This window comes from Anopheles maculipalpis, chromosome 3RL, assembly GCF_943734695.1.
Source record: "Anopheles maculipalpis chromosome 3RL, idAnoMacuDA_375_x, whole genome shotgun sequence".
Lineage (NCBI taxonomy): Eukaryota > Metazoa > Arthropoda > Insecta > Diptera > Culicidae > Anopheles > Anopheles maculipalpis.
This window is the reverse complement of record NC_064872.1, coordinates 764,588-779,941: the sequence shown is the minus strand read 5'-3', so window position 1 is coordinate 779,941 and position 15,354 is coordinate 764,588. Positions and strand designations below refer to the sequence as shown.

General features: G+C 44.9%; 3 protein-coding genes across 3 annotated transcripts in view; 2 read left to right on the top strand and 1 right to left on the bottom strand.

The window, feature by feature from the left end:
* The window catches only part of LOC126564211 (A-kinase anchor protein 10, mitochondrial), a 131,647-nt gene that overhangs the window by 10,144 nt on the left and 106,149 nt on the right, over nt 1-15,354 (top strand). The gene's annotated exons all lie outside the window — the stretch shown is intronic.
* Nucleotides 1,972-8,524, bottom strand: LOC126565778 (protein eyes shut). The gene is given in 7 exon segments (XM_050222986.1): nt 1,972-2,126; nt 2,206-4,333; nt 4,335-4,884; nt 4,943-5,248; nt 5,321-7,289; nt 7,422-7,570; nt 8,313-8,524. Coding segments are annotated over 7 exon segments (5,469 nt in total).
* LOC126565979 (MKRN2 opposite strand protein) lies at nt 9,572-10,417 on the top strand. The gene is made up of 4 exons (XM_050223180.1): nt 9,572-9,699; nt 9,764-9,841; nt 9,907-10,227; nt 10,294-10,417. Exons 1-4 carry the CDS (start codon nt 9,572-9,574, stop codon nt 10,415-10,417), a joined length of 651 nt encoding a protein of 216 aa, XP_050079137.1.

Sequence of the window (15,354 nt, the reverse complement as noted above, 5' to 3'; positions counted from 1 at the left end):
GAGCGTGTGCGTATTGGAAGAAAAAAAAAACAATGTAATTATTTCCGTGTAAGTAGTACCAGCTTAATTTCATCCCACAGCTCCCACTTTCCTGCTAATGCTAATGAGCCCCCTTGTGGCAGTGCAATGAATAATAGTAGTCAGACATAAAACGGTGATCACCGATCATGAGCGCTAGAGAGAAAGAGAGAGAGAGAGAGAGAGAGAGAATTCTGCACGTGGAGAGGTATTTTGAACTTTAATGATATTTTTTCATCCTTCAACGCCAACCCGACTACTATGTGAGAGGACAATAATTAGCTAATGGATATAATATACAAATGAGATGAGGAACAAAAAAGAAAAAAAAACAAGATGTATTCAACATCGATTAATAAGTATGGTAGAAAGTAAGGAGCGATCGTAAAGCAATGGAAACGAGAAAGATCATTTTTGTGTCTGGAAGCGCGTAGTAACCTCAGCTTTTTTTATAGCTTTTAGTCAAATCCAAAAGCAGGCAGCAACATATGGACTATGAGGCAGAACGGACGATAGTTATGCTTGTTAGCTTAGTTTTTCGGCGTTTCAGATTGAAATTAGGCATTAATCCCGTGAAGGTGATCTTAGCCAGATTGTTGACGTTGTTTTACAACCTTTTAAAACAAACAACACATTGCGTGAGTATTACGGGCGATTCGTTCATTGCTTCAGCAGTGAGGAACTGTGTCCTGCAAAGTTGGTTAGTGCCATTTTTTGGGCATTGTGTGGGTTCATCTCTCAAAAAATGCAACGGTAACGTTTTCCGGTTGATATGAATCGCTCCTTTTGCTTGCGTACTCCCCGATTCTTCACGGAAGATCTGAAACAAGTGCGATTTGGTGTCTGTAGTCTCTTCTTATTTGTTTTTGTTGTACGAATGAGGTAGTGAGGGAAAGAATAAACCAGTTACATTAGGAACAGTAAGTAAAGTAGATATTGTAAGTTAAGTTCATAAGATATTGCGGCATTTTGCTTATCGTTGGTTGTTTCATCCTTTGTGTAGTAAAACAAACGCAAACGGGCAGTTTTGTGTAATGCTGATTTATTTTTAGTATAGCGCTATGTTTCTGGTTCTGCCTAAAAGCTGCTGGTCGAAACGTACCCGAATATATATATATTTCTGAATACAACTAAAAATATTCGCATATCGCTCCCCATGTTCTTAGCCAGTAACGACCGTTTCCCACGCCAGTAGCTAGTAGAAGGAAAGAATGAATGAATGTGAAGGTGTCTTCCATGCATTGTGTCTCGATCTGATGCCAGGTGGCTCACAGGAGCCAACACACACTGTGGACCGAACGGATTGTACTGTTGGAACCGTTTCTACGCGTAGTAACTATATTTATTATTTAAATCGCGGGCCCTGGTTGCCCTGTACCGTTCGGCAGAAATTCGTATTGAGAAGAAACCCGATGGCGAAAGAAAATGTTGATAAGAAGAAATAAATCATTTAGCTGCAGTAAAACCATCTGATGAAATGTGATTTTGCGGTTTCTTTGTTTTCATTCCACCGGCCAAACCGAACAGATTTGAATTTGTTTACATTATTTCTCGCTTGACAGCTCTTTTTGTTTACATTTTGTTGTTGCGTGTGGCGCTTGCCAGTACCAGCACTAGCAGATAAATAGTAAGCATACTCTTGGTTTTTTCGGGGATTTTACGTTTATTATCTGTACGAATTAGATACATTTATAGTCTCAAGTGATTGAGAAACTGTGTTGTCGGTTTATTGGTACGTTTCGTGAAGGTTTACGCACGTTTGCCGGTTTCGTGATGTGTGTATTCGGTTGTGAGGAAAGTTTGTACATGTGGTGGTTCATGTTCCGATTGGTTAAAATCTTCAATTGAAGGATGAGGTAAAATTAGGCTACGTAGAAGTACATCAGATGATTGCTAGTGGATTTCATTTTAACTACACACGCACACAAATAACCACACATAGACCGAGTTTGCTTACACTGCACACTCATTGATGTTAGCTCCATCGTAGTCTGCAAAGTCAAGCTCGTCCAGCTGGTTCCCTAGCAGAATGTGCTGAATGCATCCGTTGAACGATGTGGCAAAGTTTCCCCTTGTACGGTTGTAAACATTCTCATCCGGAAATCCTCCTGTAGAGACAAAGATACGGAAAAAGACGCAATTAATGCCCGGTACTCAGTTTGCGTACATTTTAGCGTTGGGACGTACCTAAATATGTAATTTCCTCGCTCAAAACGGGCTTATCATAGGGCTGGGAAAGCAAACTTCGCCCATTCGGAATGAGCTTCCCGGTGAGCAGCTCGTATCCGTCGACCGATAGGTGTAGCTGATGTGCTTTTGTCTCCAGCAACACATTATGCCAATCACCATCGGCTACAAAAGCATTCCAAAGACCGCCTGCTCCACCGTTATCGTATTCCCTGTGATCCTCCATTAGCATATTGCTAACAACCACCAGGAAACCATCGCGAATTCCTATCCCAAAATATCTTCCCGCCTCATCCGTTGTCCACGCCAGCATCCCGTCCTCCAGGGTGGAAAGGTTGAGGGAAATCTGTAGCTCAAAGGGCAACCGGTTGCCAACGGAACCGCCCGTCCCGTCATCATTACGCTTGTCCTTCATTTTAATTTTTTGTGAAGGGATCAGAATGTAGCTGCGATCGTTAAATCCGAGCGACGAATACTTTGCGGTAGCAATCTCACAATAATGACCCGTCCATCCAACGGCGCAACTGCAGCGACCATTCTTTAAACACTGTCCACTGTTTCGGCACTGTACAACTTCGCACGATTCTTGAATTTCACAGTTGACACCCTTCGAGTACTCGGGACACTTGCAGCGTGGTTGCGAGTGCTCATCCAGCCAACATAGACCTCCGTGGGCACAGATGTCGCCCCCGCAAGGTGTCCCATCGCAGTCGTTGATGTTACGCGATGCGACGATCGAGCTGCCGTTGAGTGTGATGCGCGTTCCGTTTAAATTGACGTGCCGGATGCAACCACGGAACGATACGGGATAGCCCGAGATAGCGTCGTACGGTAGGGTGGACAGATCGGGCAAACCGCCCAAGTAGAGGTGTTTCGTTAGACTCACGTACTCCTCACGAACGGAGCCAATGATTGAGGTGCTTTTGCCTTCAACCCACAGCGTTAATCGTTTGCCATACTTTACAATGCGAATAAAGTGCCATTCACCGGTTGCAAGCACATGGTTACTGCGTACTACGGCCGCTTGAGTGCGTGTGGAGGATATCCGATACTCTACCACGCCACCCTGCAAGCTAATGCTTATAAATCCCTGTTCCTGTGCGTTAGAATCGAAGGTACGAACGAAGAGTATGAGTCCTTTCTCCGATAGCGGACGTACCTGCAGCTCGATGGTTAGTTGCCGTATCCGAAGCTGACGGTAGTTATCCGAACGAGGAACCATGGAATGGCCGGCATACTGTTCGGTTTCGTTCGATTCTGGGAGCACCTTAAGCACGTCGTTGATCTTGTCCAACTCCCGTATGGATTTTAGCAGGATCGAATGGTTATGTGGGATGATGTGCGAATGTTGGACAATCTTTTCGTACCGTACCTCGTTCTCACGGTACGAACCAGACCAGTCACCGGTGTTAGGCCACCGCAGCGCAAGGTACGATCGTCGTCCGGAGAAGGAAACATCGCTAAGATACTTCAGATTTGATTCGCACCTTTTGCCCACCTTACCGAAGGGACAATCGCACTCATATCCTCCCAGCAATGGGAAACAGGAGGCATCCGGTGCACATTTGCTGACACTTTCATCGCACGGATTAACCTTCTGCGAGCACAGGATACCGTTCCAATCTTCCTGGCAAATGCAGGTAAAGGTAGAACCGTGCTGCAAACAGGCGCCATTGTTCTGGCACGCGTGTCGATGACACTCCTTCGTACCACACTGGCCAACACTTCGGCCACGCATACCACCGATATGTTGAAGCGGGATGTGTATCGGCCCTGCGACAAGACGGATGTCGAACAGACATCCCTGAAACCCGGAATGAAGCGGCAAATCGTGCGGTAAGCTGGAAAAGTTAACAGCCTCATGGCCACCGATGTATAGCTGTGGTGCGACATTAAGCCTTCGGCTGCTTCCGGGCGAATTTCCCGAAATGTTCACCTTGCCATCGATCGACAGCCAAGCGGTGCGTCCATTTCGGCCGGCCTGGATTGTCGTTGGACGGGACGATTGCACCTGTATCGGTTGCTGTGTAAATATCCGTCGTGGGCCACTCCCCAGGTTCCAGGTGACCAATATAAAGCCTAAAAAGATGGCAAGATTTCATTCAGTTTGAAGAAGGGAAGTTTACACGCAGTTGTTCCTTGTTACCTTGTATGAAGCTGACCGAAAAATGATCGCTTTGATCGTGATGATCGTTCGGTTGACCAACGAATGCTAGCAACGAAATCTGAGCCGTTGTTGTTGGGATAATCTTAAAGCTAAACTCAAACCTATCTTCCAGCGGGAATGCGATCGGATAAGCGACGTAGGAAGAAATACCCTTGATGCTACCAAAGAACGATGGTTGCAAAATGTCCAGATCATGCTCACAAAAATGCCCATGCTTTCCGTACGGACACAGGCAAAGGTAGCCACTTTCCGGAAACGTTACACACGTGCCACCGAATCGACATGGATTATTATCGCACACGGATCGTTCGCACGTGCGGCCCATGTATCCGAACGAACACTTGCAACTCCAAGCAGCGTTGCCTGTGCCGGTTGGTGTATTGCTGCTGGGAGAGAACCGTCCAGGCATCCCGTAGCTTTCCGCTTCCACACAAATCGCTCCGTTGCGACAGGGACTCGAAAGACATGCCAACGACGTACATTCGTAAATCTTGTACGCATCTTCGGCGTTGCTGGAATGTTGGAATGGTGATTAAAATTACACCCTTTGCTGGGCAAAGGTTCACTTACTCAAAGATGGCTGCCGGAACGTTGTTGATCTCCAGGTCATACACGCATCCGGTAAAGCCGTGAGATCGTGAGATGTTGTGACTTAAGGTGTACATCGTTTTGATGGGACGTCCACCTAGATGTAACCAGCTCTGTTTGATTGAAGCTAGTGCTGCTATCCCATCAGAACCATCATCCTGGCCTACCTTTTGCTGCCTCGTACGCAGCACATTTCCAAGCCAAGTCGGCTGTTCGCCACTCATGGCCAGCGTTTCATTGACATGGAGCGACGCATTGCAGTGGCTATAGCGATCGTTGAAATTTAACCTTCAAAAGAGAGGAAGTTGTTTAATTAAGCACGCACGTTATATGTTCCAAGTGCGAGCACTAAACACATACTGCACTTTTACGTTCAGCTCGTATCCATTATTGACCGTGCCTTCGATTTCACTCAAAAGCATCGTCTGCAGTCCACAGGAAAATTGAAACTGCAGCAAGCCTTTGTGCAAAAATAGTGCCACATAGTGATTGCCATCGTCGCCTTCCGCCGTGGCCAGAAGAATCAATCCTTCGCGAGACGTTAGCTTTGCCTTGAAGCGAACTGTCATGGAAGCCAGCTGTTTGAGCGTATCCACCGATTGGTTGGTTGAACCAGCGGAGTGCGTCCGTCGGTAAATGATGTGGCGCAAAAAGGATTCTTTAGAAAATGCAGCGTTCTGTATGCTGACCGGTACGTCACAGTAGGGTCCTGCGTAGCGGAAGTCACAATGACAGCGGATACCGTGTGGGGTCATGGCACAAGTTCCTCCGTTGGCGCACACGGTATCGTCGCACTCTTCAACTTCGGGTGATCTTGTCGTCGTCGTTGTTGTTGCAAGTGGGAAACTTGAAACAAGGGAAGTTGTGCTCCCATCTGGTTGCTGTGTGACTTCATCCGGACCTGATAAAGTTGGTCCATTTGTAGTGTACGTTGGAGTGTCTGTAACTTGATCTTCTCCCTGGAGTCCTGGTGCAATGGATCGGTTTGTGGGAGATTCGGTAAAGAATGAGCTCAGTTCGGTTGAGAGTGTAGATACTCTAGGAAGATCCGATGTTGGGAATATCGTGTCCATTGGGGTGGTTCCGAAGTCGGAAGGTGCAGCAAAGCCATCGTCAAAGGTAGGATATTTAGACGAGGCTTTTACAGTAGGGTAGTAATCTCCAATTGAAGCTTCCTGAGTATTCTGTGTTGGCGTATTGTAACCAGATACTGAAGTGTCGTTTTCCAACATGGTAGTGCCAGGAGTGGCCGTTTTTTCTTTCGCAGCTTCTGTACCTCCAGAAGGTCCAAAGGTAAATTTTATATCCTGTTCAGGCGATGCAGTAGTGCGTGACGTTACGTTGCTATCAGTATCACTTTCACTTACAGACGTAGTAGTATACGGATCACTTCCTGAGATCGCTGGAGAGATAGAAGGTACGGAAGATGGCACCGTACTCTCACCAGTATTAGTCGATGGGCCACTTTCTGTTACTTCTATAGAAGGATCAGTAAATTCTTCAGTAACAGCAGGTGAAATTGGCTGTGACCAAACCGAGAAATTTGTAGTTCTTTCTAGCGATAGTTCGGTTGAAGGTTTAAAAATGCCATCGGTCGAAAATGGAAACGATTCCACGGTCGACGCATAGAATGAGGTTACTGTGAATTCTTCCGCTTCAGACGTGCTCACAGTAGGTGCCGTATAGTTACAGTCCATTTCGATCTGACCGTCAGCGTCCAGCATGAGACACTCACAGTTTTCTCCGGTGAAATTAGGCGCACAAGTACAGAAATACTCATCAACTCCATCCACGCACGTGGCACCATTCGCACAGCGGGGATCCGGTCCAAGTTGGCATTCGTCGTACTGCAACTCGCACCGTTCGCCGTGATAATCCGGCACACAGTAGCACGTGGGAGAATCTTCCTCCATCAAACATAGCGCTTGGTTGGCGCACGGTGAACTAGCGCAAACCATTATCTCTTCTTCGCAATTTGTCCCACTGAAACCCATCGGACACGCACAAACGTACGATGCGAACTTGTCGATGCAAATGGCCCCGTTCTGACAGGGGGATGATGCACATTCGTTGATCTCAGCATCACACAACCGACCCTCGAATCCTTCCGTACAACGGCAGGAGAATTCTAGCCCAGGTCCCTCAATACAGGCGGCACCATTGTGACATCGATCACCCGTATCACAAACGGCTATATCGAGCTCACAAAACTCGCCCTCGTAGCCTAGCGCACAGGTACAATAAAACGCATTATCCTTATCATTACACTGGCCACCATTCTGGCAAGGATTGGACTGGCATTCGTTGAAATTCTCCTCACAGTTTAATCCTGGTTTGGGAAAAGGATCCAAGAGAGAGAGAGAGAGAGTGAGAGAGAGTGAGGGAGAGAGAGAGAGAGAGAGAGAGAGAGAGATCAGACTTCCGGAAGCTTCAGCGTGATTCTGAACATCTGGTCCCTTACCTAGGAAGCCATCGGGACAGGTGCAGTTGTAGGAAGCGACACCATCGATGCAGGTACCCCCGTTAAGACATGGTCCGGACCAACATTCATCCCAGTTCGTCTGGCAATGCACGCCCGTGTACCCATCGATGCAATAGCAAGAGTATGTGCTGCAAGCAAAAAGAAACACAACAAAGAAACCATTGATTCGTGCTGGAATGCTACGGTCAACATTATTCTACACTCCATAAACAATTATCAAACAATCGGAGTAAACAACGATGTATCTCTGGGTTACGCGACAAATTTTTGCTGTCCCCTTTTAGAAGACGGATAAACAAACAAATGTGAAATAGAAATGCTCGACAAGGAGGAGCGTTATTAAATAGAATCTTGTTCATTTTTTGTTTACGCTGAACCCGGTCTTGTCATAGTCCTGGGGGAGTACTGTAGGTAGTTAGGTCGCTGCGGTTAGCCAACATAATATGTCCTGATAGCATGGCGTTAAGATGTAAATTATACCATTAACTTTTCGGAACTATCAATATCGATTATACACAGTCACTGCAGCCACGATTACAACGTGTATGTATGTATGTGTGTGGATATGCGTGGGCAAAGGACATGCGGTGTAACACTTGTAACCTGCTACACCTCAAGTGTCCAGCTTTTATAACGGGCATATGTTACATGTTACATACTAAATCAAATAAAAAATTAATATGTTACATGTGCACGGGATCTTCTAGCCGGTACTTATTTTCGTGGTACCGTTGTTAATCGTGTTTCGAGTTGATCGATTTTTAATGAGCAAAAGGGTGGAACAACAAATTGGAACCAATAACCTGCTTCGAACTTTGACTCCAATAGCCAGAGGTACTGCACACGAGTCCACGAGTGTAGAATGATTACCTATTTAGATCATCGATACACACTCCATAAACACATGGATTGCTGAGACAGGCAAAGCCTGCGTTGGTCGAACCGGAAATAAGGATCACTACCAGTATGGTTAGCAACCACCAATAATAAAAGCACTGTGTCCTTTTTTCTATAAATTTGTTAGGCTGGCTTTTCATCCTTTTTGCTCTATTGAAGAAGCTTTTTCTCATTTTCTCATCCATTCTACGGGTTGCGGGGAACTGGATATTAAACACTATAAACGACGGAATTGAACAAGAATTGTATCTTTCTTCCTAGGCACACTGCACGATCATCACCAAGAGCACACATCTAGTTCACTATTTCATTTTGGACATTTTAGTGCCAAGTGAAACTATGCTTGAAGGGACATGAAGAGCCTAACCACACCGACCGTTCCACATACGAGAGAGAACCATGTTCTACCACGATCCAAGAAATACTATTTACGGTCCATAAACAGAGAAGGTGTTCGACGGTTTGGTTGGATTCGTCGTCGTTGCTTTCCGACCCTTGTTTCGTTTTCGATGAAGAGTACTTTTGCGTACATTTTTCGTTATACTGCACCACCCCTCCCGGTCCCGGTCTTTCGGTTAAAGCATGTCCCTACTGCGGTGTGACTAACGCTGTATCATGGGGGCCAAAACACATACCACACGTAACCAGCCGTTCGGTTGTCAAGGGTTACTGAAAATAACAACCGACTTCAGCTGATCCTAGTAGGTGAGGTGTGTTGCCTTTGAATCCGTTGGGGAAAGTTTTTCCATTGCTTAGTTTGCTTCAAACTAGAATGATGTGTTCAGAGAGCACATGCTCCCGAGTTTGATTGTCCGGGAACTGGGAATTGGTGGATATTCAGGTAGGCTTTATTGAGTTGAAGCATGCAATAATTTTTGTTGTTGCATGGTGACCCCATACTGCCGGTATGCAAAACCGAGGAATGAGGATGAGCAACGGATTCGTTCTTGCAAGATAGTTGTGTGGTCCATAGGTGCTGTACCTCTTGCTATAATGTAATAAACATAGTTCTTTAAAGTAAAACAATTCTCCAACTATGTTTCGTTGTGAGGTGTTAACAGTTCCAAGTAGAGGGACAATATATCCGTTGAACGTGGAATGTTGGCACTTCGACTATTAACATGTTCTCAATTGTGTGACATTCATTGTACAAGCAACAACACGTTCGTCGTTGCAGTAGCGTAGCTTTAAATTAGTGTTTAATGTTGTTATATTTTATTCTTATTAGAACGATGACGTATAGCCGAGATTTGATGTGTGTACGGCACTGTAATCAGACGATTTTCTCATACGCTACTTTGACCCAATGTCCTCTGTGTTCGAAACCTTTGGGCGAAAATCTAGACAGTATACCAATCGCGTAAGTAAAGACCGGTTCGGTTTAAATAAAGAACTTAATTTGTGATTCTTTTTCTTCCCTGAAGGCTACCCTGTCCGTTCGTCAGAGCGTGTCAGCATCCTTGCTCTATTGTTCTGCGACCATCGGTAGGAGATTTTCTAAGGTATCATAAGAAGATCTATTTGAGCGAAAACCGAACAATTAATTTATTCCTTCTCTATGTTTTAGCTCCTTTAAAAATCAAAATAATCTACACATAGCTCTTACATCCTCCAATGGAACAGTAGTCGAATTCGATTTAAATGGTTTAGCAAAAATACCACCCAAAAGTAAGCCATCCACCACAAAGGGATGGGATCAGTGTCTTCTGATTGCTCAAGTGCCTGAGCCTTGGTATGATCGGTGGGATGAAGTGTTGGAAAAGATTGCAGGTGATCCTGCGTGGAGGAAGAACATGTACCAGGAGGACACGCACAACTGCTACACGTTTGTCTTAAGCTTTCTTAATGAGCTTGAGTATGGAGAATTCAACGATTTCTGCCATGACAAGTATCTATCATACACACATGGGAGGTATAAGCTGGTAATAATAACCAAGACAATTTTGCTTTGTAGGTTGTCGTTTAGTAAGCAGATAGTCGCGTCGAAGACACAGAATGCTGCTAAATACATCACCATACATCGTAAGCTACAATCGAGCAACTATTTTATCGAACAAAAGGAATTATCGAGCTGTTAAGATACCTTTTGAGCGGCTGTGATCATCAGGCATTTCATTAATTTAAGCATAACAGTGATGCATTATAAATATAATGTAAGGAAGATACATTTAAGAGAAAAACGATGCTTATGTCCTATCCGAATTTGGATTCCTATATGCTGCAGCAATCAACCGTCACTTCAAATTTATTGTCAGCATATTTTGCTCTAAATTTTTTGATCACGGGTCGAATAGTTTGAAACTAATTTTTTCCACATTCAAACAGTTCTCTTTGTAAATTTTTACAATCGTTTTGAAGATTAAAATAATTAAATGTCACGTAAAATTTCCACGGTTGTTCTTCACTTATGTCAAAGTGCACGTTCAGAAATGCTCGAATGTGACCTTAAGGCTCTGTTCTACAGCGTGCGAAGTGATTTGTTTTCTTTATCTTCAACTTAGAGAAATGTGATCAAAATAAAATGCTATAGGTGCTACCATAGGGCAGAGGAGATGGCAAGGAGATATTTTTGATTTGGTTTTGGTGTTATAATATCGAAAAAACTTAAAATAAGGCTTGATCTTTGTAAATTAATACTCTTGGTACACGTAAAAGCGTTTCTGTTACCGATTGGGCGGGACGTGTATCTGAGCCTTCATGTTCGACCAACTGCTCGAGTGACTTCGCTGGGTGTTGTGTGTGTGCGTGAGAGAATTCAGTCGTCATAATTTTCTTCGCTAGATCCAATTTTTTCATTACCAATTTTTGCTACTATTCATCCATCGTGACGAAAAGAAAAAGGTGCTCGTAGTTGATTTAGGTTGGGTTTTGTTTTTCCTAATTCATTCGATTGCACGTCGAAACATGCGTTAATGGTGTGGAATTGGGCGTTCTGATGTGAATCTTGTTAGAATGTGTGTTTTGCATAGAGTGTCCGAGGTACGGGGGCTACATCGGAGTCGAAGTTAAATAGATTGTTTGTCGTAGTTTGCTGCGCTGTACGTGTGCTTACGTGTCCGTGCGTCTCTTTTAGAAGTGTGTTACTCATCCTCGCCCGACCAGGAGATAATTGGCGTATGTCGTCGTCGCATCGATTCAAATACAGCACATACACATGTCGGAATTTTATCAATCGACTGTCGAGCCTTGTGCGTGCCAGTGCGAGGATTTATCATTAGCATCAAGTATCCAGTGCGTAAACGTCGAAAGTGTGCTGATCGAGGATCGTGTCTGTGCTGGGGGATGGGTGGGGATTGACGCTTGTGAGGACAAGTGGGGGCAAATCTGTGGCCAGGAACAAAGCAAATCCAGTGTCGTGAAGAAATGGACTCGTTTTCGTGTAGTGTAGGGGTGCGGCAGTTTCTATATTGGCTGGATGGGCAAAAAAGTCTTGCTTGGGATAAACAGTAGTGAAAGAAAGAGAGAGAAAGATATAGAGAGTGAGAGCGAAAGAGCACAACACTACAGTGTTCGTGTGTGTGTGTGCGTGAGAGAGGGAATGAGAATGTATTTGCATGCGTATGAGAGCAGGAGAACAAAAGAGGGCTAACGGGGTTTTCCTGACAGAACGGAAACATCCAGGTTCCGCGTCATTGGCACCCTCTATTCTACCAGACCAACTCCATTCTTCTCATCCCCAGTGCTGTTGTAGGGCATCGCAATTATCGCCTGGACAAAGAAGCAGAGAAATACAGAGACATGATGTGTGTCGTAAACAGCAACAGCGTAAACCTCACACACGGTCATGGTGACAAAATCTGGTCGTAATTGAGAGAAAAAATGGCTGAAATTGATCAAGAGCAAGAGAGTGCAAGAGAGAGTAAGAGACATAGAGAGAGAGAGAGAGAGAGAGAGAGAGAGAGAGCCTGGGTCTCTGTTACAGGGGGTGTAGAACCAAATGGAATGGCTGGCTGTTGGAAACGAGCGTGTACTAAACTACGCCAACACTAGTAATCTCGAAACCCCTGTATCACCTATAGTAACGGAGCCAGCTTACTTGATTACGGCTGCAATCGATACTGTAATATGCAGAGCAGGCAACTACGGCCGCATTATTGCTTCCTAGTGTGTGACCATGTGTGCCAGGTACGCCTAAAAGAGTGCATCTGTACTGAAACGGTTGCAAAAATGCATCCAGCATGGACGTGATCGTTACACCGCTGCCTGCTTTCCCACCAACAAGTAATTCAGCAGGTGTAATAAAAATTGATAAGAAACTTCACGAGCGACATGAGGATGAAAAGCTGTCGCTGTACGGAAGAAGGCAGCTGAAACGCAATAGGAACTAAGTTTACGAGTGTGCGGAAGATCAGCAGGAAATCATTTCTCGTCACGACTCTGTAAAATCTTCGTATTTGTTGATCATATCGTGTGCTGCTACGCATACTAACACTGGTTGTCCACATAGAATATGCACTAAGCACGGCAAGATGACCATGAATAAGCGGCGTGTGGCGTTGTGAACCTACAACGAGCGAACGACGGAACGACAAAGCTCCAACCAATTTCACAGAAAACGAACTAGCCGGGACGTGTGAGTAAGCCACAAAAGCAAGAATGAGAAGAAAGGGCAAGAAAGAACCAAGAACGAAGGGAAACATGAATGAATGCAGAACATAATTGACGACGGGGCGATGTCGCGGTCTCTTTATTAAATTACCGTTTTGGAAAAAAACCTATGCATGTTTTTGTGTGGACTAGATGGTACCTGGTGTTGGATGTGCCTGCATATGCGTGTGCAACATGATGATGGTGTACGCTCCCCGTGAGTCGATAGAGTGTTCCCGATCGTACCCTTCTGCGTCGTTTGTAGGAGGTCCGAGTGGCAGTTGTATAGTAAACCAGTACCTGTAGACTTGTCGGATACGGAGTTTCACCAGCGTGTTCTATCCGTAGCCTTGAAATCAGTACCGCTGGTGAAATCGAATGGTGCGAATGGTGAAATAATCAAGGTGTATTTCATCCGATCGATTTCTTCCGGCAACTCTAAAACATGACGTTCCACGAGGCTTGCTTTCTTGTGTGCGTAGAAAAGGCGATAATTGATCTTAATTGTGTGGCTGCCGCAAGCAATCAATCCACTCGGTTCTAACGTAAATTCTGTACAAGTCTGCTCCATCATGTGATAAAGATGACGCTTCACTTTGCTGTAAAGTGTTCCGCAAATCATCGTCGTACATCGCGCCGTACCGAAATGTCACCTGAATTGTGCTGTGTGCGTGTGTGTGTTTGTATGTGAATGGAGAAATGAAGTTCTTCAAATCGCCTAGGCCAGCAACAGCGTACTGTAACTTTAACGCCCCCTTTACTACATCCCTTTGGTGCGTCGCTAGGGAAAGCATACTGCAAGCATCCACTGACGGGTTCAATTCCAGTACCCAACGGACGTGCACGATAAGAAAAATCCCAAAAGTTCCCCAATTCTCCGATCCGATGATGCTGAGTGGGCGTTTATAGCAGCTTCCGGATCTTTTGGCTGCTTTTGCCGGGTTTTATTATTCTTCCATTTTTCCATTGTATAAACAATCGTAACGGCGAATCACTTATCGAACTACTACGCCTTAGAAGAAATATTTCCTTCTCACTGACACGGATCTTTTCGTTGCGATTGCGCTACAGGGGTGGGTGTAAGTGTTGTAAACGTAAATATTGACTGTAAACATTGGGTGCTTGGGGGGCTCCCTGTCTGTGTGTGAGTGTATGTGAACTCTCTGGACTGTTCTTTGTTTCCGACGGGCGTGCATCGCGGTTTAAGTGTATCGCGCGATTTGTACTAGCTTACCGGATGCATTATGGCTGAGGCAAAGATCCTTCGTACAGCGGCGAGAACATTAACGTTGCGGGCCAGTTGAAGGTTCTCAAATAGCATTGATGGGGCAACTGTTGTACATAATATTTATACCAATCCTAGTGGGCTGCGAACCGCTACGAATGCACGCGAAGGAGGCCCACGGTTATACAACCGTGGTTTATCAGTGGAAGCAGTTACATATCAGTCTCTTAAAAACCTCGACCGAGGGTCGACAAAGTTGGTCGTGAGCTGCTACAACGACGACGAGCATGGTGGTTGTGCAAAAGAAGCGGTGTGAATTTGGAATTTGGACAAATTGCGTACTGCAATGTACGTATTTTTTTTATTTCCACGAGGTAAAGTACGCCGGTCGTCGTCGCCGTTGTGTGAATATGTTTGCATTCGCACGGTAGAGAAAAATTAAATTAGCAATTAGTTTCTTCCTGCAAAAGCAAGCAAACGAAAGCAACGAATAGTAAGGAGAACTGGGTATTTTTCCTTTACTCATTTTCTCTCTCTCTCTCTCTCTCACGCTCTCAAAGTGTTCGTGTAGTCCTTCCTCTCTAGCGATTTTCCTTCACTCTAGTGATCATAATTAAACAACGTGTTTTATTTTGCTGTTTCGTACCATCCGTCTGGCCAACATAAAAATACATACGGAATAGTATCTTTGTGGTGCCCTCTTGTCTTGTTGCACTCATCGCACTTTGTTCCGTTGTTGCGCACCGAAAAGGAAGTCGGAAAAGGCAGTTGTTTGCTGATTGAGTGAGTCACTAATTTTTGGTGCGCTCTCCTCCACCAGATGAGTCACTGATTACAACAATCCGCTCTACCACCGGTTGTGAGAATTAGTGTTGAAAATGCGTAAAACGTACAATCTGTGTGTCATCCTAGGCCATGTTACACATGCCTGCTTTGTTGTGGTGGAACGGAAAAAGGGAAGATAATTTCGGACGAGCAATGTGGATTAATTTCTTTTCCTTTGTTTTTCATGTACAGCAGAAAGAACGTAGGGTAAAGTTTATCCTACTGCCGGACGATTTAAAAACCACCACACATTCGAAGATTTGGTTGCCGATTTACCCCAGTGCGTGTGCGTGAGTGTTTTGAAACACGGAGTGTTTGAATTTGAATTTCCGTTTGACAAAGTGGGTATCGCAAAGTAGCAAGCGAATTAGCCGTAGG